Source organism: Ochotona curzoniae, unplaced genomic scaffold, assembly GCF_017591425.1.
Source record: "Ochotona curzoniae isolate NIBS_2020 unplaced genomic scaffold, NIBS_Ocur_1.0 contig_2754, whole genome shotgun sequence".
Classification (NCBI taxonomy): domain Eukaryota; kingdom Metazoa; phylum Chordata; class Mammalia; order Lagomorpha; family Ochotonidae; genus Ochotona; species Ochotona curzoniae.
Genome location: NW_024465582.1, coordinates 140,959 through 168,308, shown reverse-complemented (window position 1 = coordinate 168,308; position 27,350 = coordinate 140,959). Strand labels below are relative to the sequence as shown.

The window sequence follows — 27,350 nt, the reverse complement described above, 5'->3', positions numbered from 1 at the left end:
ATCTCAGAGCAAGGCCAGGCACGGAGGTCTCTGCCTACCTCTCCCTCCCGCCTGGGCAAAGACATGAAGCTTCTTGGCCTCATCTGTCTCCTGGTGGGGGCAGCCTCTGGCCAACAGGAGCCCCCGCCCCCCAGTCACTGTAGGGTCTGGGCTCCCTGGAGCAGGAAATTGGCATGGCTGTCTGGGTGTCACAAAGTCCACGCTGACTTTATTGGCCAGAAGGGGCCCTCCCGTTTGCTCCCCGTGGCCACAGCACACTCTGTCTCACCCGGAGTGGCAATTGAGGCCACCTGAGGGCGGGCCTGACTCTGTTGTGAGGGAAAGGGCAGGGGACAGGGAAAGCCCCTCGGAGGCCCAAGCAAGCACCCCCCAACACACTCCATGTCAGGACCCAAGCCACACACACCAAAGAGGCTGTGCCTTCCCTGATAAGGCCGGCTGCTGCTCCGATTCCTGGCAGGGACGGCAAAGTCACATTCCATGACCTCCCCTTCCCAGTCCCTTCCCAAACAGCGGCCAGGAACTGCAGCTGGGTTGGCAGGAGGGGCAGAACTAACTCTAGGCCAGCTACAGGCACCCATGGCTGCTGCCTGGACTCAGCTCCTGTCCTACAGGCCCTGGAGCAGGCGTGGCAGTCAGGAGGGGGCCAAGACTGCTATGGTCCCATAAGGCACCAGGGTTCCCAGGAACAGACCAACAGGCCCTGACAGACCCTGCACATGGCATGCTGAGGGGAGCCTGGGGTTGCACCTAACCCTCCCAGTCCCATGGGCCAGGAAGGAGGTAGCTGGGAAGCAGCACGCTGCTGTCACAGAAGCCCAAACACGCATGCCATTCTGTAAGTCAGGCTCAGGGCTCTGGTGCCATTCCCTGAGCCACACAGCACAGTCAGGCTAAAGCATGGTGTCATCTCACCTAGGTGTCATTGGGAGCTGCCTGCGTGTCACTCCAGAACACAGGCCCTTGGAGGGTCGCCTTGGGCCCCTGCCTGTTAGCCCAGAGGTCCAGGTGCCCAGGGCTGAGGTGAGCAGAAGATACCCCCTCGCCCTACGAGAGGAAATGAGGGGCTAGTTAGTGCCGGAGATGAGTTAGCCTTGGGGACTAGTTAGTGCTGGGGACTAGTCAGTCCTGGATACTAGTTAGTGCTTGGTAGTGGTTAGTACTAGGGATTAATACTTGGTCCTAGTTAGTGCTAGGTACTAGTCTGTGTTGGGCCCCAAGCAATCGCCTGGCAGGGTTGAACTCATAGACAGTGTGCAGAGGAAGCCCCTCAGCCACAGTGAAGCCAGCGCACATAGCTGCCCCTCAGCCCACAGGGACCCTGGGGCCCCAGGAGTGGTAGCCTTGGCCTGGAGGGAGCTACATGGCCCGGGAATTGTGGGAAGATTAAGTGGCTTGTGGTAGGCCTCTTCCCCACCTCATACCCCTTCCTGAGATGCTGACTTGTACCTGTGGCAGTGGGCTCCAGTCGGCTCCAAGTGCCTGTGCAACCTCAGGCACTTGAGTCACATGAAGGAGGAAGCAGAAGGGCCAGGGGGCACTCTGTTCACCACATGACACCCCAGACCTCCAGCCTGATCAGGGGCAGCTGCCGGAGTCCAGCTCCAGTTGAGTTCGGAACTTGTGAATGGTGCGTAGATGAGGCACGGACCCCAACAGGCAGCAACTGTGTGAGGGTGCTCCTGTGGGGGGCCTTGGGAACCCTGGCTGGAGCCTAGCACTGGGCAGGGAGCAGTGAATACATTGCCTCCATCTGGCTTGAGGCATATTCTTGCTGCAGTAGCTCCTGGACTCTCCTGGCACTAGCCAGGGCCTGAATCCCAGGGCAGGAACCACTGGCCAGCAGCCAGGCTGGACCCACACCCTCCCACAGAGCAGGTCTGAGGGGAGTGCCTCTCTCTCCAAGGTTGGGTTGGCCAGGATGCCAGCCACCATCCGCAGGCTGGCTCACCTGTCCAGGGCTCCATAGCTGTGAGATGCAGGGACCACCTCAGAGAAGATGGCTTCCTGTCCATCTCATCAGCCTTGCATCTCAAGCCCCCAGTGTCTCCCATGACACTAACATTGGTCTAGGAGCAGGAGGGTTCAGACCTGGCTGTGGGTGGCTGCCCCTCTTTCCGTCCTCATGAGCCAGCCCAGCCCTGTCCATAAGTAGCCACTGCAGAGCCCCATTCTCTGGCAGGGTTGGCCTTGACCTTCTTACCTGGGCCTCCCTAAGAGTTACCATCTTTCGGGGGAGTAGGGGCAGTGTGTGACAACTGGTCATTGTCTAGTGGACATGGGACAGGTTTATCCCAGCGCCTCCCACTGTCCACCCAAGCTCAGCTCAGACTCATTACTGCTCAGCCATGACCATTCCTGCTAACCTGCTCTACTAAGCCTTTCCAGGTATGCCAAGCTTCCCTATGCAGGTGACCAGGGGCATTCTGCCTAAGCCTCATGGGGCAGCAGGGGACCTGGAAGGAGGTGCTCCCCTGTTGACTGTGGCTGCTTTATAAGAGGAGACTCCCACCTCTTCATCCCCTGTCCACTCACTTCCTTGTCCCAGCTGCCCCTCAGCGAGACACCTGACTAGTCTCCACACCTCATCTGCAGGGGCTACTTCAACAAGGGTGTGGCTTCCAGACAGCCCTGGGTCAGCAGCCAGGGAACAACCTGAGGTGCCCATGGCAGAGCCATCAGAACTTCTCAGAGGGGAGCTGGGTGGGGAGGACACTGAGGGATAATTGTGGTGAGGTGGAGGATGGAGGACGCTGAAGATTGAGCCAGCTGACCAACCAGGCAGGAGGAAGCAAGGGACCAGCAGCCTAAGGGGTGAGAGGACCTGTGTCCAGTGGCCAAATATAGGAGCCTTCAGTATAAGGAGCAGAGAGAGCTGTGTCCTGGATGGAGGGGCTTGGGGGACTAAGCATCGGGGAATTTTCAGGGGCAGTGTGAGGGGTGGCAGGGCAACCCAGCACCCAGGAGCTATGGTTTGGGGCAGATATCCTGGGCACAGCCAAGGGAGGGGGCTCTGGGCACCCAGAACAGTGTGCCCAGGACAACAGTCTAGGAATGGAGGCCACCGGCCACTGTCCTGGCTGCTGCGGGCAGCTGCCCTGCATCATAAACGGCCACGTAAACATTAATTAGCATGGGTTAATCTATAATTGCACACCCGCGGGATCAGCGCCACTGTTTGATAAGGGCTTAATGAGCTGGGAGGAAGCACCTGATAAGGGCTCCCCTCCCTGCACCATGCCAAGGTCGCGCAGAGGTAGCAGGTGCCCCCAGCACCTGGGAGCTTCGGCGTGAGGGCCCTAAGGCCGGTATTAAGGGGCATGTTCCGGTTGTGTGTCCTTGTCCACCGACCCTGGGCTCACCCACATTGGCACACCCCGCCCACAGAGTGCCTCCCAGCAGGCGCTCCCCGCGGGCGGGATGCTGTGCCTGTAAACCGGCCGGGCAGCACGGGTGGCGCGTGGGCTGTGCAGGGCCTGGAGGACAGCGGCGGGCGTGGCCTTCCCCCCAAGGCACTGAGGACTTCACTTCGGGGAAAGGAGAAACTGAGGGGAAAGGAGAAACTGAGAGTGAGGAAGGCCCGGTCAGCCCAGGCCGTCTGGCTGCCACACTGGGCCTCTGAGCCAAACCAGGAGAGGCAAGCTCCATGGAGACAGGCAAGGAGCATGGGACTGGGTTCAGAGCCTCACGTGCTCTGGTGTCCCAGGGTTCTGAAGAGGGGCCAAGGGCCAGCTTCCCCTCCCCACACTGCCACCTGCTGCGTCTCTGCTCTGGCCAGTCACTGGTGACCCAGGGATGACTAAAACCTGTGGGCACCCCAGCTGACCACTAGGGACACTTGGGGAGAGTAAAAAAACACTCCTGCACCCTCCAACCACCTCCGCCTGTGATTGTGCATGCGGATGCCAGGGTCTGGGAGCCCCAGGAGTCCTGACTGCCCCTGGGCCAGACCAGCAAATGTCCTCCGCAAGGCAGTGGATGGGCGTTGGCTGCCTCCACCACAGCCCAGTGCAAGGCGGATGCTGACCTGGCCTGGCTACTCTCTGCAGCCCGTGGCCCCCTCAGACACACCCAAAGCGAGTGGGCCTGCAGGCTCTTCAAGAAGGTGTGGGCACTATTCCCCAGATGCTGCTGGGGAGTGGGAGTGGTGGGCACGGTCAGCTGCTGACCAGGCCTCTAGGATGTCCCCCATGGCATGGCAGGCAAGAGGACAGTCAGACATGATCCTCCTGACAGCCCCCAGGGCCTGCTGGCCTGCCCTGTCCACTGGATGTGACATGTGGGCAGGGAGCTGGGCAGTGCAGTCATGGTTGTGTTGGGGGACTGTGGCTAGGCTGGCAGCATCTGTTTGCTCATTTTGCCGCTGGATTAGGGATGGAAGGGGCAGACCTGGCCACACTGTGTGGTTCCCAGGGATATCAGGTGAAGCCTGCAGGAGTTGTTCTCTGTATGTTTAATTCTCAGCCTCTGAACAGGGAAGTCTAGAGAGGGAACAATACGCATATTCATGCTTGGGGAGCACGGGGGCTCATGGGGCATCCATGTTGGAGCAAAGGGATTGTGAAAGCCCCCTTTGCAGTGTGCCCTGAGTTGGCTCCAAAGGCATGCGCCAGGAGCTGGGATCACTGCGTATATGGTGGGAAATGCAGGCCCACGTGCGGGAGGCCCTGCCAGAGGAGGCACTTCAGGGGGGAGCCAAGCCCAAGGAAAACACAACCTGCACCTGTGAGGCTGAGCTCTGAAAATATTATTCCTGAAACCGACACCTGTGGCTCCTGTGCCTGGCGCGGGCTGTACTGCCTCCAGGTCTAGGGGCTGCCTGGGTGGGGAATGGCCCATGGCTCTCCAGGGCCACTAAACAGTGACTCAGGCCCAGCCAGCTGCTAATCCTGATGCAGGATTGCAGTCAATAAACCTAGTGCTGTTTTCCCCGGAGAGAAGTTGCAGCTCCTGGGCAAGGAGACCATGGCTCCTTTACAGCCCAATTGACCTCAGCCCAGCCAGGGCTGGCCTAGGACAGCCTGTTCCCACCTGTTCCCACCTGTACCCACCTGTACCCACTGGGGGTGAGTGTCCAGGCCTCTGAACGGGTGGGGCTTGAGGACAGCAGCACTCAGAATGGATGGAGTCCCTGCTGCCCAGGCCTGAGCATGTGCTCCAGGGACCCTCCTCGCCATTGCTGGGCTGTGGACCCAGTCTGCCCCCTCATCAGAAGCTGAGAGGGACTCCTGCCTGCCACTGTAGGGAGAGGCAGAGACCCCGTGGACCAGGACCTGGGCCCATGACTGCCTCAGGTCAGGACAGAGCTGGATGCACTGGGTGTGATGAGAGTCAGCATCAGGTCCAGTGGCTGTGGGGGTGGAGGGTACAGGCCCCTCCTGGGCCAGGGCCTTGGCTCTGAGCTGGGACACTGAGTCCTGCCCGAGAGCCGTCCTGTGCCGACCTGGTCTGGCATGAGTGACATTCTGATCTGAAAGGCTAATGTGTGCAAACGAGCGTGTACAGTCCCTTCTGGGAATTCCCAAGCCGTGCACAAGGCCCAGGCATTCCTCTCCATGGAAATTTCCCACCATCAGGACACCGAGGGTCCAGCACCGTCTAGTGTGGATGACGCCTTCCTTCCTTGTCGGCTGACCTCGCAGGGCAGGTGAGGGGCCCCAGCCCCCATATGAAACCCTTACGACGGGCGTTTGCATTGTCCCTCAGGGGGGGTAGCCTTCCCATGCCCCGAAGCACCAAGGATGAGCTAGCCAGCTCCATGTCAGCTCTGGACTTCCTGGGTGAGTGTTATTGGGGGGTCCCACAAATCCCAAGTGAGGCATACAAGTTAATGAGAGTATGTGGCCTGGCCCCCTCCCAGCCCACAGCTGCAGGCCCAGCCTGGCCCCAGCTTAATGGCAGGAATAGCCCTCCCTTCCTCGGGAATGGGTATGGAGTGACCTGTGGGGTGGGGTCAGTGCTGCCTACCGGGAATGGGTGTGGAGTGACCTGCGGGGGTCGGTGGTCAATTCCCACAGCCCACTGGTAGGAGTTCTAACTTGTCCATGAGAACAGAACTGCCATTCTTCCAGGAAATCTTTCTGGATTTCTTTGGAAGAAATGTCACTGGAGTGACTTTGCTAATAAGAACAGGGTCTCTACCAACCCCCAGGCCCTACCCAAACCAGGGGCTGGAGTCCCAGGAGCCCTGTGCGGACTCAGGGATGGGGCTGGGGTCCTGGGAGTCCTTGCAGGCTGGGGAGAAGCTGGGCTCCTGGGAGCCTTGTGTAGGCTGCTTCCCAGCTACTGTATCTCCCAGGCCCTTAGACAAAGTCCAGAGGCTGCCACCCCCTGCTGGCCCCTTTGTCCCTCCTCCTGGACCCATTGTCCTCCCTCCTCTGAGCCCGTTGATCTTCTGTGAAGGTGAGGCGTGGCTCCTGGCTACAGAGATGGGGCGCTGTCCAGCCCAGGGGGCCTGGCTGCTGCCCAATAGTCCTGGATGTTGCCAGCAGGTCTGAGGTGCAGGAGAGAGGCTGGCACTGTGTGCCACGGCCACCTCATCTCTGGCAGGGGACTGCAGGCCACCTCACCCTGTGCAGAGCAGGTGGCTGCTATGGGTCCTTACAGAGGGTGGGCCTGGGGTCAAGGGTCATGGGGGAGGAAACGGCAGTGACCCTATCCTCACTGTGGGCAGCCAGGCTTACAAGCCCAGGGATGCTGGCTGGAGTCTTTGGGGGTGGGTAGGGAGTTTGAGGGGAAGCCCAGGATAAGGCCCAGTGGTACTCAGTAATGAGAAACTTGGGGACAGTGCCAGTCACTGTACTGCATGCCAACAAGGACTTGAAACATGGTTGTGCAGGCTGCTGCTGCAGCAGTGTCTCCTCTGAAGGTGGTTACACCTGGGGGATCCCCTTCCCATCAGGGATGATCAGGGATGATCAGGGGTCAGGGGGCAGGTGTGTGCCATATGCAGATTCCAGCCCCATCCAAACAGATGTCTTTTGAAGGGAGCAGAGAGACAGAAAGAGCTGGGGGTCACCTGGGGTGAGGCCTCTAAGCCCCAAGTCATTCTCTGAGTAAGCAATGGGACCAACAGTAGCTGTGTCTGGGGTCTCAGCAAGCCAGATGGACAGGCAGATAGCACCTGCGCTGTCAGTGAGGGGGCCCTGGGCAGCTCACCTGGGCATTGTGGGTGAGAAAGGACCCATCAGAGGTCAAAGTTGTAGGTGCAGTTGGCTGGAGGCACAAGGAAAGACAGACCTCCAATTTCAACCACACAGAAAAGGGGAGGGGCACAGGCGGTGGATGAGCCCAAGGACGCCCCACAGAGTCCCTATAGCTCCAGGCTCAGGAAGCAGAGAGACTGGGCTAGAGAAAGGCAGAAAGGGCAGTCAGGGCAGCAGAGAGCGGTGAGGCCGATTCTCCACCTCTGGGGCCTTTGTGAAGTCCCCAAGGCCAGGCCGGGCTCACCCACAGGGACCACAGCCAGATGCGGGACAAACTGATATGGCTGGTGCTGACTGCCCAAGACAGATTACACTGAATTATATATGATCAGAAACCTCTCCCAGGGTTGTGCGTTTGTGGTGGTGCGGGACCTTCTGCCAGGGTCCTCTCCTTCCTCCTATGGGTTCACAGAGCTCGGGCCACCTGAGACAGGTGGGGAAGCCTACGGCCGGCGTGGCCGACCCCACACTAAGGACTGGGTGGGGCGAGGAAGAACACAGCCAGGCTCTGTAAGGATCTGGAGTCCTGCAGGCTGGAACACCGGGGCACCAGGTCCCTGACGTGTTATGCTCAGAGACGTGCACGAAGCAGATCCCGGCCCGGATGCCCCTTAGGTGCCCTAGCTTTAGGGATCAGACCTCGTTCCCACCTCCATCCACCAAGCCCCGCACCTACCTACCCAGCCAGCTAGCGTCCAGGCACCCTGGGCCCCGCGGCCAAAGCTTGGCTCACGGAGGTGTCCCGTGGGGCGGGACAGAAGGCGACAGGCCAAGCCCACGGGGACAGCAGAGATCCATCCGGACAGCAGCAGGTTCTGAGCCTCCAATGCGGCTTCTGTGTGTGTGTGCGCTGAGGGTGAAGCGGGGTTTTTGGGTGACTGAAAACTGTGTGAGCAAAAGCAGACCTGGCGGCGTCGCCTTCCGCACGCAGGTGGAGGCGCACGAGGGAGCGGAGAGAGGCGGGTCCGCGGTGCGGGACACAGGGGCGGGCGCGCTACGAATTTAGGTCCTGTGCCCGGCGGGGTACAAGAAGCAGCACCGGGGCCACGCGGGGGTGACGGAGTCAGCGAGTCCACCGGGTCGCACTCCGCCCCCAAATGAGGCGGTCGGCCCGGGCCCCCGCTCGCCCTTGGCCGCACGACCTCGGGGACCTCGCGTCCGGGTCTTGGGCTCAGGAGAAGGCGGGGTCGGAGAGCGCGCGAAGCTGGGAGGGGCGGCCCGCGCGCGGGGCCGGGCGGTGGTGTCTGTGCTCACGTGTGCGCGGCGGGGGTGGAAGGCCCCGCCCTGGGCCTCCGGATTAAAGGCCACCCGGACCGGATTGCGGTCTCGCCGAAGCGCACAGGGCTCAGCGCGGTGGAACGCGCGCCCCGCCGGCCGGGCACGGAGGGATCCCCGCGACCTGAGCATCGCGACCCGGAGCTGAGCGACTTCAGGGATGCAGGAGCGCGGGGGCTCTGGCCCCGGCTGGGGGCCCCTGCTGGCACTGGCGATGGTGATGACCGCGCTGCCATGGGCGTGGGGCGCGGAGCACGAAGCGCACGGCGAGACTGAGGGCTTCCAAGTGGTCACCTTCAAGTGGCATCACGTCCAGGACCCGTACATCATCGCGCTCTGGGTCCTCGTGGCCAGCCTGGCCAAGATCGGTAAGCGGGTTCTGGATCCCGCCCTAGGGTCTCTGCCGAAGCCTGCTGCCGCCGGGTCCGTGGTGCCCAGTTGGGAAGCGTCCGGGTTAGCGCCAGAGGCGCCCGCGGCCGGTGCGAGGGCAGCGGCGGGTCCCAGAGTCTGGGTTAGCCGGCTCCGAGTACGTCTCTGTCAGATCTGCCCGCTGGCACGCGGGGCTGTTGTCGCCGGGTTTCCGACAGGGTCTGGAACGTTAGGGGCTCTCTGTGTGGCCAGTGTGAATTTGCGTTTCCAGACAGAACTGAGAGGCTGGGCTCCCGTACAGGCGAGTCCCCACATTCCTTCTTATTCCTGTACACACACCGTCCCTCCTCAGTGGCTTGGGGATCTGGGACCCCGGGCAAGGTGACGGCAAGGTCAGTCTTCTTCAGGGCCTGAGATCAAAGTTTGCGGGGAGGGTCTTCCTGGAGGCACTGGGGCTGGGCGGCTGCGCTGGGTGGAGCCGGAGAGGCCCCAGCTTGGCCTCCTGGGAGGATCCCACCTGGATTTGGAGCTGACGGGCGGGGCAGTCCAGGTGGAGTCTGGCAGCCCCTGCCGCTTCTCTGCTTGTTCCCAATCCTCTCGCTGTCCTTCAGGTCCATCCCTGATCCCGGTCTGGTGCTCCTCATGAAGCAGTGGGGCTTGTGGCTAAGTCTGTGCCACCCTAATGAGTAAACCAGGACCCTGCCCCTGGCTGCCCCTGTTGGTGGACCCTCACTCTCTGTGGCTCAGTTCCTCCCTCTCTGATTTGTGTCTGCCCTCCCCACCTGGCTGTGTGTCCTCCCAGTCATCCAGGGGTACCACTGCCCAGGAGGCGTCTTGCACACATTAAGGTGGCTTCCACCCTCCTCTCTGCACAGAACAAGCCACACCCACTACTCTCCCACACACCCCGCCCCTCCACCAGCTTTCCCAGAAAACCCATGCCCATCCAGCTCCTTGCAGCCCCATGGGGACTCCTTGCTGAAGCCAGAGGGTCTCCAGCACTCTTGCCCAGCACAGCCGGACCCAGGGAAGGCTTGGACTCTGGAGCTCCTCGATGTATCCCTAGGTCAGAGCGCTGTCAGAGAGAGGAGGAGGGAGAGAGAGAAGACCATCCATTTGCTGGTTCACTCCTCAGCTGGCTGCAGAGGCTGGGCCTGAGCCATGCTGAGCACGGAGTGACCTCTAGTTTCCTACGTGGACGTAAGGGTCCAAGGATTTGGATCATCCCCTCCTGCCCTCCCAGGCCATAAACAGAGCTAGACAGGACATGGAGCAGCCGGGACTTGACCTGGTGCTCATGTGAGATGCCAGCAGTACAGGCTGTGTGGCTCTACTGGCTGCTGCAAGACACTGGTACCTATTCCTGGCCTGACTGACACACATAAGCCAGTGCTCAGGAGCTGTTAGCAGCCCAGTCTGGCTCCGGCTCTCTGTGCTTTGGGCTGCTGGGGATAGAGGCCATAGGGCCGGAGTTACCTGCTTCACCTGCCCAGGAGCCTGAGAGGTACATGGGAGGCTTGGTGGGAGCTTCCTGCCATGTGCACTGGGCCAGGGAGGCTAGGCCGGGGGAGGTTGGGGCTGGGGGAGGTTGAGGCCAGGGCAGGGGCAGGTTGAGCTGCGCCAGGTCTCCACAGTCCTCGGAGGACTTTGACCCCTACTTGGGGCTGTTGGGAGGGCGGGACTTAGTTAGCTCTAGGCTCCCAGAGGCTGTCCAGGCCGAGGGCAAAGAATGGACAGAGTGGTGTGGTGAGGGTCTCCCACCCAGATTGGGCATAGCTGTACACAGTTGTACCTGCAGCCCAGAGCAACTGCATCTTGCTGGCTGAGGTGGCCATGGGGCTCCTGCAGGGGCTGACACACGGGCTACCACCAAGGCAAGAGGGTGGGGATGAAAGAGTGACCCCAGCCAAGCCCTGCGCTGGCTTGCCTCTGACTGAGGCTGGTGCTTCCAGGTGCTCCAGGTTTGCCTTGGGGACCCGGGCCCCACCTTCCCCTAGGTTGCTGGGCTCCTCTCCCCACCCCTCCCTTCCTGCTGCTTCCCCCCAGGAGGGTGGGGGTGGGGTTGGTCAGTGGCAGCAGGGTGGGGTAGAAACATGGCGAGAGAATTCCTGGGAGGCTGGACTGGTCTGTAGAGCAACCCTCAGTGCCCATGATCAGCCTCGCCCAGGAGAACCTGAGGACACGGCCTAGGCAGGGTGCATCTCTGCTCCTGCTGGCCTTGCTGGGCACCCAGGCTGCCTGTGCCTTTGCCACAGGCTCTCTTGGAATCAGGGTGCAATGCTGGCTTTCTAGGGCTAAACTCAAGCCCATGGTCTCTGCATGGCTGGGGAGAGCCTGCGGCCCCCAGTGCCCAGCTCTATCACACCTGGGCATGAGAATGGGCCTGCTCTGTGACCCATGTACCCATGGCCTACTGCCAGCAACCCCTGTCAGCATCAACTCTGGGGTGACAGTCTCGGACTGCTGGGTCTTAGGGACACACTGAGGTAGCAGGAAGCCCCTTGGTCTATTGTCCCAGGTAGCTACCAGTCAGTGTCCCCAGAACCTCTGACCTCTCAGCTCCTGGTTAACTGCCCAGCCCCACTTCCTCCTCTTTCCCTTCCTGCTGACTTCTCACTTAGAATCCCAGCTGTAGGGGGTGGGCACATGTTAGGTGACTCAGGGATTGGACCCCGTCTGACCTAAGGGCTATGGGAGTGGGCAGGGAAAGGGGGCAATGCACAGCAGCCCCCACCCTGCCCACACCCAGCACCCAGCATCTCTCCTGCCCCTCCCTCATCCCAACACCCGGTTCTTCCAGCTCAGCCAGGTCCATGTGGCAAGGGGCTGGGTGTCATCCTTCTCCCGCCCTTGAGGCCCTATAGGCCTATGGCTATGATGACCCCATATGGGTCCATGTGGATCCTGTGTGGGCCCCTGTGGACCCTGTGTGGACTCACGTTGACCTGTGTGGACATCATGTTGGCCTTGTGTATACCTGTGTGGACACCATGTGGGCCCTGTAGACTTGTGCAGATTCATGTGAGCCCTGTGTAGACCCATGTGGGACTTGTATGGACCTGTGTTGATTCATGTGGGCCCTATGTGGATCCATGGAGACCTATGTGGGTCCTTGTATGCCCATATGGACCTGTGTGGATCCAATGTGAACCCTGTTTGGGTCCCGTGTGGACTTGTCTGGACTCTGTGTGGGCCCATATGAGCTTGTGTGAACACAATGTGAACATGCATGGGCTCCATGTGAACCTGTGTGGGCCCTGTGTGAACTTGTCTGGACCCTGTGTGGGCCCATATGGACTAAAGTAGATTCATGAGTGGATTCATGGGGCCCCAGTGGACCCTGTGTGGATCCCATGTGGTTCTATATGGATCTCATGTGGGCCCCGTGTGAACCCTGTGTTGACTCTGTGTAGACCCCATGTGGACCTGAGTAGATCCCATGTGGACCTATATGGATCCATGTGGACACTGTGTGGGCCTCAATTAAGCCCCTGTGGACCTGTGTGGACAGGTGACAGGATGGATGGATGCTGGAGGACTAGGTGTGGCCGACTCCAACCTGGTTTTCCCTGCGTCCTCCACACACCAAGGGTGCATGGCCAGCTCCTGAAGCCCTTTCAGCTGGGCTCCCTTCCCACTTAAGCTCCTGTTGCTTCATGGGCCGGAGGAGGGGTCATGGCCCCCAGGTCTCTGTGGCTTGACTGGCCAAGGAGAGCTCTTAGAGTTTGGTATTCATTCACCAAATGCCCACTGTCTGCCCCTGTTTGGGATGAGTGGTATCTCAGGAGTGGCATCCTTGCCGGGTCTAGGGTGGACCTACCCGCTGGGCTCCAGCACTCTTGCAACCCGTGTTTCTGACATCTGTCTGTCCCTGTCCTGGTTTGCTTTTTTTCCTGCTGGTCCTCCAGACCGTGGTGCATTTGGATTTGTACTCTTCCCCAGACATTTCTTTCTGGCTGTGCTGCCTGCATGCTCTTCTTTGGTGAGAAACTTGGGTTTTTCCATGGTCTTGCAGTGGTGGTGCATAGTGAGCCATTTATGTGTTTCCTGACAAGTACCTCATGAACAAACATCTGCCTTGGATTCTGTTCTGAGGGAGCCCAACATTGGGACCCTGGTGTCCTCACTGTGTCCCAATTTTCCCAAGTCACTTTCCCATCTATAACTGAGGACTTTTGGGATCTGCACTGCCGGTCTATGCCACAGACCATGAAGAGGACACATGAAGGGGCTAAATCCTCCCCCAGAAAGCCATAGCCTTGGCTCCCCAGTGGGTCCTGGCAGGCGGGTTTGCTGGAGCATCAGGGCATGTAGTGGAATGCGGCATCTGCAGCTGCCACGGGCCGGGCCTGAGTGCCAGGTGACTCCTCTGACACAAGGGGAATGGGATTGACAGGGCTCCGTCCCTCTCCTGTGTGCTGTGGTGTCTCAGGATTCAGCCTACTCCTGCTGTCAACGTCGCAGAGGTTGCTGGGGCCCAGGAGATGTGCATTTCCCTGACGTTGCTGTCATTAGGTGTTGCTATTCTGTTGTAGCTCCTGCACATATCTGGATGTTGAGGGCTTAGTGTCCATCTCTTTTATAGTTTGTGCTAAAGGAAGTGGCTGTATGTGTGATTGTGTGTCATTCGTGTGCTGTGAGCCATCTGTGTGTTGTCCATGGGCCATGTATGTACCATCTGTGTGCTGTGTCCTGTCCATGTGCCATCTGTGTGCTGTCCATGTGCCATCTGTGTATATGTAGTATCAGATGCTGTGTGCTGCTGCCTCCATACTGCAGAGGGTGCCACTGGTGCAGTCGTCTGGCATCCTGTAGCCTGGCCTTGGCCACTGGGAGACACACAGCTCCAATTGTCCAAGGAATCTCCTGTAGTTCACAGTCTTGCTTACATGCATTGGGTACATAGGTTTTTTTGACCAAGGCCTCACTTTTGTGGGAGGGGTGCATACAGGAGCGCGAGAGAGCCTGCTCATGCCCCACATGCTTGTGCTGTCACTCCTATCAAGCAGTCGGCTATGACTGGGGTCTCTTTCCAGAGGATACTTCTTGGCCTGCACTGAGCCATGGGACCCTTACTTCTAATGTGTGTTTGGCCTCTGAGGTCAACCCTGTGGAGCTGCTCCTGGTGACTGGGTCACTGGCTTCCTACCAGAGACCATCAGGGCTGTGTGGGTAACCACAGGAGGGGATGGAGGTGCCTGCACCTGCTGCTGCTCTCGCCTCCCGGGAACTGGCGCCTCAGGTCTGATTGGCATCTCAGAAGCCTGGGGCAGTGACTTTCATCTTGGACCCTGGAAACCAGGTGTGCCCAAGATAAGCCAGGCCCTGGACACAGACTGGAGGGGACAAGAGGACCGTGGACTTGTGACTGTGCGCCACGGGGGGTGGCCCCACAGGGAGGTGTCCTGAGCCTCCGGCTCCTTTCCCGGCATCTCCACCCTCCCCTGTGGGGACTCCTTTGCCTCCAGCGCCCTTGGCTGGCGGTAGACGTCGGAACTCCTCGTCTGGGCAGCAGCTCGTGACTCGCTCGGTCAGTGGGGCTCACGGGACCATGGCCTTGTGAGCAGTCTTGGGATGCTGCCCATGTTCCCCTGGAATTTTCTCACAGCCCAGCTGGGCCTGCCCCCTACAGAGCCTGAGGAGTCCCCATGGCCTCAGGCCTAAACCAGCACTGCCTGCCCCCTCTGGACCATCCTGGTCCTTGGGCTGCTTGCCTACCCCTTGGACACCCCACCCCTAGGCAGGCCCAGCCCCTGGCACTGGCTGTTCTGACTGACAGCTTGGGCCCCAGTTTTCAATGGTAGTGATGTCACCAGGGTCTGGGCCTGTCCCAACCCTCAGGGAAGTTGGCCCCTGCTCTGGCCTCAGCAGGGCTGGGTGAGAACCTGGGTCCTTGGGCCTTGCACTCTGGAGCTGTTTGGGGAGTCCTTGGCCCATGTGGCCTATGGCGGGGACCTTTGTAGGCTGGACTCACAGCCTGTGCTGGGCCCTGGGTCAGTGCCTGGTATCAGTAGACTCCTGTCAGGGGAGAGTCAGCTGCACACCCAGCCTGGCTCCTCCATGCTCCAGAACCTTGGGGCTTCAAAACTGTGGGAACTTTGTAGCTCCTGCACCTGTTCCCACTTAGGACTGGACCTAGCATGGACTGGAGCCTCGTCCCCATCTACCCAGCTTCTGGCTAACACACACGTGCCCTGGGCCTGTGTCCCCTTCAGCCCTGGATTCAGCTAATGCACACCCCAGAGGCAGCCATGATGAAGCAGGTTCCCGAGTCCTCCCATAAATGTGGGAGGCCTGGATGGCATTCCCAGCCCCTGGCCTTGGCATTCAAGGAGGTGTGGGCAGGAGCTGCAGGGGTGAGTGGTGAGGCCACTAGGCCACCTGCTCCCACTGTGCCTTGTGATGGGCACTGAGGCCTGACCAAGGGACCAGTAGAACACAGCATGCAGGCAGTGACTCTCCATGTGGCCTGGTGGGCACAGTGCATGTTCCACCCTAAGCTGCTATCCTGTTGGCCTGGAGGGCTCTGCTAAACCTGAACCCAAGCCCAGGGCTGATGCAGCCAAGCCCCTCTTGCACCAGCTACTTAGAGCCACAGGCTCTGCTGCCTCTCATGTGTGTGTTCTTAAATGTGCCATCTGTGTGCACGCTTGTATGTGTGTGTGCCCACAGATATAGCTATGTGTGGCTGTGTATCTCTGTGTGTCTATGAGTGTGTGTCTACACATGTGCATGTGTGTACTCATGAGTGTATCTATGTGTGTCTCCATGCATGTGTGTGCCCACAGATGTGTCTGTGTATGCATATGTGCCCATGGATGTGTCTGTGTATGCATGTATCTGTGTCTACATGTGTGTGCTCATGAATGTATCCATGTGTGTCTAAACATGTGTGTGCCCACAGATGTATCTGTGTGTGCATGTGTATCTGTGTGTGTCTCTACGTGTGCATGTGTGCTCGTATACTGTGTGACTCTGCACAGCCACCCACTGGTTTGTCCATGTGAGGCCCTACCCCGCTGTACTTCGGCTGCTCCCCAGTCTCTGCCGCAGCCTGGGCGCCATGAAGCAGGGTTGGTTTCTCCCAGCCGCATCCACGTTAAAGTAAAACCAGGGGCTGTACACTGCCCATGTGCAGATTCAGCGAAAGCAGTCACCTTGAGGGCTCCTTGGTCTGACCGTGGCCCCGGGGCTGAGACGTGGGTCAGCGGGCGCCGGCCTGGCGCGGAGGCCTCCTCAGGCCTGCCTGGAAGCAGGCAGCTCCCAGCAACCTTTGTCTGGGGCAGAGATTGTAATGAGGACTAAACGGTGCCTACATTCACTCCGCGAAGCCACACCATTCGGTGCTTAATTAGCTGTGACCCTCTGGGCTGTGGCCACAAATCTGGGTGCTGGTCGGCCCAGTCCTCGCTGCTGGCCTCTTGTTCTTGGAGCATGCCGGGCCCTGGCCCTCACACCAGGGGCCATGGCTGAGCTGCATAAACTCCTCCCATCCTGGCTGGCTGGGCTGCAGCTGAGCTGGCAATTCTGCCCAGGAGGGGAGGACTGGGACCACATGGCAGAACCTTGAACAGGCCATGCAAACTGTGGACGAAGCTTAGAGAGGAGTGGTTGGCAGGCCTGGTTAGGGACCCTTGACACAGGCCCAGCTCCATGGCCATTGTATGGAGGATTATCAGCCACTGGCCCAGCCCTAGATGTTGAACAAGGAATTTACCTCAATGCAGATTCCTGGGCCAGCCCAGACCTGCCACCTCTGGGGTCTACAGAAGGTCCAGGACCTGGGCCTGTGGCTGTTGGGTCAAATGCACTGCACATGGCTGCTGCTGCACCCTGGAGGACGCGTCCCACAGGGCCAGAGGCCAGTTTGGGGAGAACCTGGAAGGGCCTGGGCAGGGAGGCCAGAGCTGGGCCAAGGGCAGGGCTGGCTGGTTCCTTCCATTTATCACAGGGAGTCCTTCCTGAGGCTGCAGCAGGGACACCTTGCCCTGTCAGTGCCACAGTAAGAACCACAAAACAACACTCCCCCTGCCTGTTGGCCTCACTCTTCACACCTGTCACTCCCACTCCCCTCACCTGTCACCCCACTCCCCTCACCTGTCACTCCCACTCCCCTCACCTGTCACCCCCACTCCCCTCACCTGTCACCCCACTCTTCACACCTGTCACTCCCACTCCCCTCACCTGTCACCCCCACTCCCCTCACCTGTTACCCCACACCCCTCACCTGTCACTCCCACTCCCCTCACCTGTCACCCCACTCCCCTCACCTGTCACCCCACTCTTCTCACCTGTCACCCCACTCTCCTCACCTGTCACCCCACTCCCTTCACTTGTCACCCCACTCCCCTCACCTGTCACTCCCACTCCCCTCACCTGTCACCCCACTCCCCTCACTTGTCACCCCACTCCCCTCACCTGTCACCCCACTCCCCTCACCTGTCACTCCCACTCCCCTCACCTGTCACCCCACTCCCCTCACCTGTCACCCCACTCCCCTCACCTGTCACCCCACTCTTCACACCTGTCACCCCACTCCCCTCACCTGTCACCCCACTCTTCACACCTGTCACCCCACTCCCCTCACCTGTCACCCCACTCTTCACACCTGTCACCCCACTCCCCTCACTTGTCACCCCACTCCCCTCACCTGTTACCCCACTCCCCTCACCTGTCACCCCACACCCCTCACCTGTCACCCCACTCTTCTCACCTGTCACCCCACTCCCCTCACCTGTCACCCCACCCCCCTCGCCTGTCACCCCACTCCCCTTGCCTGTTAACCCCACTCTCCTCACCTGTCACCCCACTCCCTTCACTTGTCACCCCACTCCCTTCACCTGCCCCCCACCCCCTCACCTGTCACCCCACTCCCCTCACCTGTCACCCCCACTCCCCTCACCTGTTGTTCCTGAGTTTCCACCGGGGTCTCTTGGCTGGCCCAGGTCAGCTGAGTCCAGGGGGTCTGCAACACCTAGGGCCATATATCCTGGGCCCCCAGTGTAAACACTGTGGGGTGGGTGCCCAGGAATGGGTATAGGCAATGGGACTTGGGGATGGCCTCCCCTAGCCCTGGCCCCATTTCTCTTCTCCTGTGCAAGAGTGGGGAAGTGTCTGAGCCACTGACTTGGCCTCTGGGTTAACATCTGAAGGACAGGCCGGCCCTAACTTGCCTTCTTCCCCCCAGTTTTCCACTTGTCCCACAAGGTCACCAGCATCATCCCTGAGAGCGCACTGCTCATCGTCCTGGGCCTGGTGCTGGGCGGCATTGTCTGGGCAGCTGACCACATCGCCTCCTTCACACTCACGCCCACCGTCTTCTTCTTCTACCTGCTGCCGCCCATTGTGCTGGATGCTGGCTACTTTATGCCCAACCGGCTATTCTTCAGCAACCTGGGCAGCATCCTGTTGTATGCCGTGGTTGGCACTGTGTGGAATGCCGCCACCACTGGGCTGTCACTTTACGGTGTCTTCCTCAGTGGCATCATGGGTGAGTCTGCTGCTGGGCACTGACCGGGCCAGGACTGGGGCTGGGAGCAGACCCCAAGGGGGACCCTGAGCCTGCTCGCACCCTGCCTGTGAGTTAACTCGGAAGTGGCCGGGATCCATGCACTGGGGGTGTGGCAGAGGTGTGGTCCGCTTTGGGGAAAAGGACAGAGAGAGAGAGAGAGAGAGAGAGATCATCATCCTCTGGCTTACTCTCCAAGTGACCACAACATCCGGGGCTTGGTCAAACTGAAGCCTGGAGCTCTGTCAGGTCTCCCATGTTGGTGCAGGAGCCCAAGCAGCTGAGCCACCTTTGGGCCTGTGAGGCAGGCACAGGGCTCACTTCCACTACAGCCAACAAGGTGATCAGAGGGGCTGTGGGCAGAGCCAGGGGAGGAGGAGTGGGAGGTGTAGGGTGCAGACCTGCCTGGGAGCCCCAGAGGGAAGGCTGTGACACTTGAAGCCCCCACGTCCCCTCTTCTTGCAGGTGACTTGAAGATTGGCCTCCTTGACTTCCTGCTGTTTGGCAGCCTTATCGCTGCCGTGGACCCCGTGGCGGTCCTGGCCGTGTTTGAGGAGGTGCATGTCAACGAAGTCCTGTTTATCATCGTCTTTGGGGAGTCACTACTCAATGATGCCGTCACTGTGGTGAGCTGGGGGTCTGCAGTGAAACCATGGTGAACTGGGGATATCACCATGATGAGCTGGGGGTCTAGGGTGTCACTGTGGTGAATTGGAGGCCTGAGGGTGTCACCGTAGTGAGCTGGGATCTGGGGTGTCATTGTGGTGAACTGGGGGTGTCACTGTGGTGAGCTGGTGTTCTGGGATGTCACCATGGTGAACTAGGGGTATCACTGTGGTGAGCTGGGGGTCTGGAGTGTTGCCATGGTGACCTATGAGTGTCACCATGGTGAGCTGGGAGTTTAGGGGGTCACTGTGGTGAACTGGGGGTATCATCGTGGTGAGCTGGGGATCTGGAGAGTCACCGTGGTGAGCTGGGGTGTCATTGTGGTAAGTCGGGGGTCTGGGGTGTCACCATGGTGAACTAGGGGTGTCACCATGATGAGCTGGGAGCCTGGGGTGTCACCATGGTGAACTAGGGCTGTCACCGTGATGAGCTAGACTCTAAGGTCCACAGTGGTGAACTAGGGTGTCACTGTGTTGAGCTGGGAGGCCTGAGGGTGTCACTGTGGTGAGCTGGTAGTCTGGGGTGTCACTGTGGTGAACTGGAGGGCCTGAGGGTGTCACTGTGGTGAGCTGGGGAGCCTGGGGGTCAGCTAAGGAAACTCCGTGATCTTAGCTGCTCCCTCACTGCCTATTCTCAATGATCTGTGGCCTAAACCTAATCCTGCCCAGGTGGTCTCTTTCTCATCTGAGGTTTGTCATCCACACAAAGACCTGTGAGGAACTGTCTGATGTGGCGTCACCACTGATGGGCAGGCATCTTCTCCAGGACCTGACCACTCCAACCACCACTGCCGCCTTCCAGGGCGTACAGGAGGACCTGACCACTCCAACCACCACTGCCGCCTTCCAGGGTGTACAGGAGCAGGGGGCTGGAGCTGAGTCTGCAGCCCAGAGCCCTGACGTGGGGCAACAGGTGTCTGGACCACTGGACTCAAATAAGGATCTATGTCCTGGAGAAGATGTGGCTTTGTCACAGGTTCACAGGCTGTGGGGTATCAGCCTGTCCAGCTGTCCCCTGGGCTAACCAGATGCCCTCCTCCACCACCAGGTGCTGTACAATGTGTTCCAGTCTTTTGTGACACTGGGTGGTGACAAAGTGACTGGCGTGGACTGCGTGAAGGGCATCGGTATGTGGGGGGCAGTGAGGGGCATGTCCTGCCTCAGCCTGTTTCCCTCAGAGTACAGGAAGCTCCCGAAGGCTCTGTGGCTCCTCCCTACCCCCTCAGTTACCAGGCCCCGTCACTGCTGGGGTTTCTTGTGAACCCCGGGTACAGGGCCTTCCTTTGGGCAATGAGAGGACAGTGCAGCTTGGCCCCCTGGAGCATCCTTGCTACCACCCAACCCCACAGGGTGGTCCCCAGGGTGGGCGGGCCCCGAGGACAGAGAATAAAGTCCTGGGCCCACCATGGGGAGGGCACTGGCAACTCACCCATTCTGCTGGTTGTGTCCCCCCAGTGTCCTTCTTTGTGGTGAGCCTCGGGGGCACGCTGGTGGGTGTCGTGTTTGCCTTCCTGCTGTCTCTGGTGACGCGTTTCACCAAGCATGTGCGGGTCATTGAGCCCGGCTTTGTCTTCATCATCTCTTACCTGAGCTACCTCACGTCTGAGATGCTGTCTCTGTCGTCCATCCTGGCGTGAGTGACCCCTGGGCCCCAAAGGGGCATCCACAAGTCTCTGCCCCTGACCTTTCAGCCCCTGGCCCCGGGGGAGAGTCCCAGAGACTTGGTTCCCTAGGGGGCTCTGGTCAAGGTCTCCAGAGGAGGCTTCCGGAAATCCTGGAGACTAGCAGGTTGGGGGAGGGAAACTGGTGTGGCTGTGAACAACCTCCAAGCCAGCTGTAGGTATTGGCCCAGTCTGGTGTGCCAGTCGGCTCAACAGGGCAGTATGCCTGGACACAGACCCCTTCCCTGCCCACCGGTCCTAAGTGCTCCCTCCCCCGGCCCCCCGCAGCATCACCTTCTGTGGCATCTGCTGTCAGAAGTACGTGAAGGCCAACATCTCAGAGCAGTCAGCCACTACTGTGCGCTATACTATGAAGATGCTGGCCAGTGGAGCTGAGACCATCATCTTCATGTTCCTGGGCATCTCTGCTGTGGACCCACTGATCTGGACCTGGAACACGGCCTTCGTGCTGCTCACGCTGCTGTTTGTGTCGGTGTTTCGGGCCTTGGGTGAGCCCCTGCTGCGTGGCCTGGGGTGGGGAGCCTGGAATTGGGGCTGTCACCTACAGGGTCTGAGCACCACCCACCCCTAGGTGTGGTACTGCAGACGTGGCTGCTGAACCGCTACCGCATGGTACAGTTGGAGCTCATCGACCAAGTGGTCATGTCCTATGGCGGCCTGCGTGGGGCTGTGGCCTTTGCTCTGGTCGCACTGCTGGATGGGGACAAGGTCAAGGAGAAGAACCTGTTCGTCAGTACCACCATTATTGTTGTCTTCTTCACTGTCATCTTCCAGGTGCGGGGCCCAGGCTGCGGCCTAATTGAGATTTATAATTTTAGCAACAGGAATGTTATATGGGCCTCTGCGTGGCCGCAGGGGACACGGCCCCATTTGTGCAAAGACAGTCCTTCCAGCTCATGGGAGGGGCTGTGGACAGGGCGGAGGGCTCCTGTGGGGCAGGACATGGGCAGGGGAGGCCTCAGCAAGGCCCCTTTGTCCCCCAGGGCCTGACCATCAAGCCGCTGGTGCAGTGGCTGAAGGTGAAGCGGAGTGAGCACCGGGAACCCAAGCTGAATGAGAAGCTGCACAGCCGGGTGAGGGCCGGGGTCCCAGGGCCCCCATAGGTCGGGCTGTTCCCACGCTGACCCTAACCTCTGTCCCCCAAAAGGCCTTTGATCACATCCTCTCGGCCATTGAAGACATATCCGGGCAGATCGGGCACAACTACCTCAGAGACAAGTAAGTGTCTGGAGCTGTCCCTCGCTAGCCTGGCCTGAGGACAACCCTGGGCATCTGTCTTGTTGGGTGGCCCCCACCCACAGGTGTCACCAAACCTCACAAACCTTTAGGAAGAGTCCTCCACTCTGGCTGGATTGTCAGCCTGGCCCTGAAAAAGGGAAAGTTCTTACTGGGAAAAGGGAAAAGTTCCTACGCCCCCTGCCCTGCCCTAAGGTCAGGGCCCTGTGGTCTGCCGGCCACCTGAGAGACAGAGAGCTAGCTCACCCCACATGTGTGTGGCAGCTGTGGTTTGACCAGAGAGCTCAGCCCGGGTCTCTGGTGTGGGAGACAGGGACCCAATACTGAGCCAATACTGCTGTCTGCAGGGAGCCTGTCAGGCCCAGGGCTCCCATGTCAAGTGGCCTCTGACGCTTCCAGGATCCTGACAGTCACCCACCCAGGGGAGGAAGGGTTTTGTGGGGTGGGGGTAGAGGACAGCCTGCAGATGTTCCCTCAGTGTGTCTTTCCCATTCCCAGGTGGTCCAACTTCGACAGGAGGTTCCTCAGCAAGCTGCTCATGAGACGGTCAGCCCAGAAGTCTCGGGATCGGATTCTGAACGTGTTCCACGAGCTGAACCTGAAGGACGCCATCAGCTATGTGACTGAGGTGCCAGGGTCTCCTTCCTGTGGCAGGGCCCCAGGAATTCACATGGGCAGGCTGTCTCTGTTTCCTGTTAATTGCCCATCCCTCCCAGCTCTTTGAGATGGCAGGGGACAGGAAGCTGGGGTGTGCATGCACACACACACACACACACACACACAAACATACAAGAGGTATTCAAAAAGTTCATAGAAATGCGTATCCGAAGTTGTCCATGGCTTCCCAAACTGCACCAGAATAAAATCTCTAGTTTCATTTTCTATGAACAGTTTGAAGTAGCCTCCAGGCCACCTGTACAACATGCATATGCACACATGTACAGGAACCTGAGACCACACATCACCTCAGCTAGACACGTGTGGCCTGTAACAATGGTACCCTCCTGCTCTTGGCTCATGACCTCTGACCCTGTCCCTTGAGCAGCTCCCACTGGGTTGGGGAGAGGAGCCTTGGGCCCAGCCCAGTGACCAGCAGAGCACCGGGGCAGAGCAAGCTCACATCTGTTCCTCACCACTGTGGAGGGCAGCATGAGCTGGGTTGGCACTCCCCAGGGCCCCTTGCTGACCTAGAGCCCCATAGGCTGGCTCAGGGCCTCAACTTCTGCCACACCAGCCCTCATGGCCAGCTATGCCCTTTGGCCTTCAGGTGTCCTTTCCTCAGTCCACAGGTGTCCCCAAAGTGCCCCCAGTTTCTGTATCCCACTCCCTCCTGGCTCCAGGTCCCAGGTGTGGCGGGGAAGGGTGGTGTGGCTGAGAAGGCTGTGTCCCCCACAGGGGGAGCGCCGCGGCTCCCTGGCCTTCATCCGCTCCCCAAGCACAGACAACATGGTCAACGTGGACTTCAGCACACCACGCCCATCCACCGTGGAGGCCTCCGTCTCCTACCTTCTGTGCGTGTCCACAGGTTTCCCCAATGGGTGGGGGTGCTCCTCTAGGGCCCTCCTCTAGGCCTGCAACTGGCCAGAGGCTGGCTCAGCAAGAGAGCAAGGGTCCAAGCAGGGACATGAAGCAGGGACAGGGTAGGGGAAGGGGCTGCAGACGCCAGGACATCTACCCATGTCCTGAAGCCTCCTGCTGGCCCAGGGCAACTGGAGAGGTGCAGTGGGTAGCATAGGACTTCCGCTAGGGGTCTCACAGCTGGGGGGTCCATGGGAGAGGGAGGCAAACCAGGGCAAGGGTTCTGTGCTATGGGCTCAGTGTCTCCCTGCACAGGAGAGAGAGTGCCAGCACCGTGTGCTTGGACATGCAATCACTGGAGCAGCGGCGCCGGAGTGTACGGGACGCTGAGGACGTGGTCACGCACCACACGCTGCAGCAGTACCTGTACAAGCCTCGGCAGCAGGTGGCGCTCGGGGGTGGCAGTGTGGGAGGAAGCCTTCAGGGGCTGGGTAGAGGTGCGGGTGTGGGTAAGTCATCTGGGGCAGAGCTTGAAGTCCTCCTGTCCCCAGCACAAGCACCTGTATAGCCGGCACGTGCTGAGCCCCAGTGAGGACACACGGCAGGACAAAGAGATCTTCCAGCGCACCATGCGCAAGCGGCTAGAGTCCTTCAAGTCAGCCAAGTTGGGCCTTGTCCCTGGCAAAAAGGCAGCCAAGCTGCACAAGAGGGAGCGGGCACAGAAGCGGGTATGCTACCATGGGGCAGTGGTGGGTCCAACAGGCAGTGGTTGGCCAGGGTGGGACTGGGTGGTACTGCATGGGCTGTGGGTCCAGTGGGGAGCGGCATGATATCTGGGGAAGGGTGGCACAGGGCAGGAAACGTGTCATGCAAGAAGTACCCAGTCACAGGGACTGGGGCTATATGGGGCAGCTGTGGGTCCAGTGGGCAGTGAATGGATGTCTAGGGCACTGTGCTGGCTCTACAAGGCTCTATGTTTGCTCCTCAGAGAAGCAGCAGCATTCCCAACGGGAAGCTGCCCCTGGATAGCCCTCCACACGGCCTCACCTTTAAGGAGAGAGGTAAGGGGAAGGGCATCCCCAGGGGCCCTTGCTCACCTTCTGCCCACTTATTGCCTCCTCTTTGCCCCTGCCCTCCCTTTCCCTGCTAGTATGAGGGTCCCAGCCCCCTTATCTCTCACAGCACTCCTCAGTAGACCAGGGATGGTGGGGCAGGCAGGTAGTGCTCTGTGGATTGGCTTGCTCATGACTGGCTGCCTGGTGGTCCCAGTGACAGTCCCTCTGGGCGGGGCTGATGACCTAACCTGCCCTCCCCTCTAGAGCTGGAAATTTCAGACCCCGAGGACACCCCCGACTACAAAGCTGAGGGGATAAGTGGGGGCATCAAGTTCCTGGCCAGTGTCACCAAGGACACGACCTCTGACTCCCCCACAGGTGAGCACTGGGGGGTTTATGATGCCTGTCTAGCTTCACCCCTCTCCGGGTGGCCCTGCACCGAGCAGCAGGACTGCCCCACCAGGCTTGTGTCCTGGAGCTAACTAATACCAGGACAGGGATAGCTGGGGCAGGCCTGCAGCCCGGAAGGCCACAACCTTGCCTGGAGCCAGTGGCACCTCCTGCACCCTGTGGTTCCTGCACGCCCATCTGTCCCCGTCTCTCTCCTAGGAATTGATAACCCTGTGTTCTCCCCGGACGAGGACCTGGCCCATAGCCTCCTGGCCAGAATGCCGCCTTGGCTGACTCCCGAGGAGGCTGTGGTGCCCTCCCAGAGGGCCCGTGTGCAGATCCCCCACTCTCCAGGCAACTTCCGCCGCCTGGCACCCTTCCGGCTCAGCAACAAGTCTGTGGACTCCTTCTTGCTGGCCGACAGCCAGGGCCAGTCCACACACATGTAACACACATGTAAGGCACTTAATGAATGCGCTATCTACTCGGGTTTCTCTCCTCAGTCTCTCTCCCAGGTCTCTCTCCTCAGTCTCTCTCCCAGGTCTCTCTCAATCTCTCTCCCAAGTCTCTCTCCTCAGATCTCTCAGGTCGCTCTCCTCTGATGCTGGCTCCGTGTTGCTTTCTCTGCCTCTGGCTCTTACAAAGTTGTTTCCCCAGCAGCCTTCCCTCCTTCTAGAACTATCTTAACAGGTGGAGCACACTTCCTAGGAGACTCCACTCACAGGTGGTGGGAGCCCCACTCAGGGCTAGTAGGGATGTCAGGAGGGACCTGTGGAGTCCAGGAGAGGAGCCTGAGTTCCTGACCCTCACAGGTGGAGCGGGACTGGCCAGCCACATGGCACAGCACCACAGTGGTGTCTCCTGGGTCACACCCTGTGGTGGGGGTGCACATGGCCAAGAAGAGAGCAGGAGGCAGAAAGGGGAGTGGGCAAGGATGCCAGTGGGGCTGCTGGAGGGGGTCTTGCTAGACAGGGGGAATTCAGGTGGGGGGACCACATGGCCCTTCCAGCCTTGGGATCCCCTCACTCCGCTGCCACGCGCCGGCCCCTTGGATATCCGAAGGACAGGGACGCGACTGGAGTGGGGTCCGCGCCTCACGTCCGGTCCCACCCCATAGGTGACACGGGTTCCGACACGCCGCTGACGGGACACTCATCCCCGCGCCGCTGGCAGCCCAATGCCGAGAAGCCCCCTCTGCCCGCGCAGCTGCCGCGCCCTCTGGCCGCGAGCCCGACTCTGCCCGGGCCCGGTGACCCCGCTCCATCCACCCGCGAGCCGGGGCCGGAACGCAGGGCGCTGCCCGGTGCGCACGCACGGTCGGCGGCGGCGCGCCGCGTGCACAGCCGGCGCTCTTTCCAGCGGCCCCGCGCGCGTCGCCGCCCTGCGCTGCTCAAGCTCGCATCGCTGCCGCCGCTAAGCCCATCGCCGCCACTGACGCTAGAGCAGGAGGAGACGCCTCTGTGAGAGCGTCCAGGGAGCAATTCCCGACACAATGGGTACCGAGGACCCTAACTCTGGGTTGGGAGGGATTCTGCACCAAACAGGCTTTGGCACATCCTAAGCTGACCACCCACCCTTCCCATCCCCGGAGCCCATGTCACTTCTGTGCTTGAATGAGCCCAGCAGACAAACTGTACTCTGACGCACCCAGGCTGGAGCAGGGGTTGGGATGGTGGCAGTGTTCTGAGCTGTGCCACCGGACCCATGCCCGCTTCCCACCCTCTCTGGGCTCTCAGCAGCATGACCTGCAACAGAGAACTGGCAGCTCGCTGTCCTCAACTGCTTTCTGGAGGGTTTGCCTGGGGCCGCCTCCCACTTCACCACTAGAGTTCTGGAGTCACTCTGCTCTTTACTCAGGAAAGCCAGCTCCTTACTGAGACTTTTGTGCTGAGTGACTGTGGTGATGGTGGTGGAGGGGCAGCTAGTCGTAGCACACCAAGTCCCTGGTGGAGCAAGCTCCACTTCCTGCCCAAACTTTGCAGTTGGTCTGCTGGTCCTTGGACCCGGCGCCCTGGCATCCAGCTCCAGCAGGCTGTCCTCATGCTTTCTGGTCCCTCCTGCTGGCTCTGAGGCACCATGGCCTCCTTCCAAGTGCCTGCCTGGCATGGGTCAGAAGAGTGACCACAGCACAGTCAGCTGGCACTACTTGCTGATGCTGCAGTTCCTGTGCCCTGCAACTGCCATGTGGTTAAATGTTCAGCTCCCATGTCTGGAGTGGTCAGCGTGTCTGTGTGAACCACCAGGCTGAGCAAGACCCCCACAGAACTTTAGCTCTGTAAGGACAACTGCCCAGGAGCTGCTGTCTCACATGCATAGATGCAGCAGGGAGGGCTCAGCACATACAGACAGGGATTAGTATATACACACAGGGCTTAGCATACACAGGACTCAGTACATACACATAGGGCTCAATACACACAGGGCTTGGTATATATACACACATGTCT

General features: G+C 59.9%; 1 protein-coding gene across 1 annotated transcript; it reads left to right on the top strand.

Annotated features, from left to right (window-relative positions):
• The first annotated feature begins 8,640 nt into the window (after positions 1-8,640).
• On the top strand, positions 8,641-26,367 carry SLC9A3 (solute carrier family 9 member A3). Its single transcript, XM_040977316.1, has 17 exons — positions 8,641-8,848; positions 18,037-18,339; positions 18,823-18,983; positions 20,071-20,149; positions 20,478-20,655; positions 20,972-21,192; positions 21,276-21,478; positions 21,688-21,777; positions 21,852-21,922; positions 22,439-22,568; positions 23,336-23,451; positions 23,774-23,903; positions 24,010-24,186; positions 24,447-24,519; positions 24,778-24,891; positions 25,123-25,332; positions 26,021-26,367. Exons 1-17 carry the CDS (start codon positions 8,641-8,643, stop codon positions 26,365-26,367), a joined length of 2,811 nt encoding a protein of 936 aa, XP_040833250.1.
• Positions 26,368-27,350: the final 983 nt, after the last annotated feature.

Coding starts and splice junctions, on each gene's coding strand:
- SLC9A3 (XM_040977316.1), top strand. CDS start 8,641: ATGCAGGAGCGCGGGGGCTCTGGCCCCGGCTGGGGGCCCCTGCTGGCA. Junction 20,150..20,477: donor GGACTGCGTGAAGGGCATCG/GTATGTGGGGGG, acceptor GTGTCCCCCCAG/TGTCCTTCTTTGTGGTGAGC. Junction 23,904..24,009: donor TGTACAAGCCTCGGCAGCAG/GTGGCGCTCGGG, acceptor TCCTGTCCCCAG/CACAAGCACCTGTATAGCCG.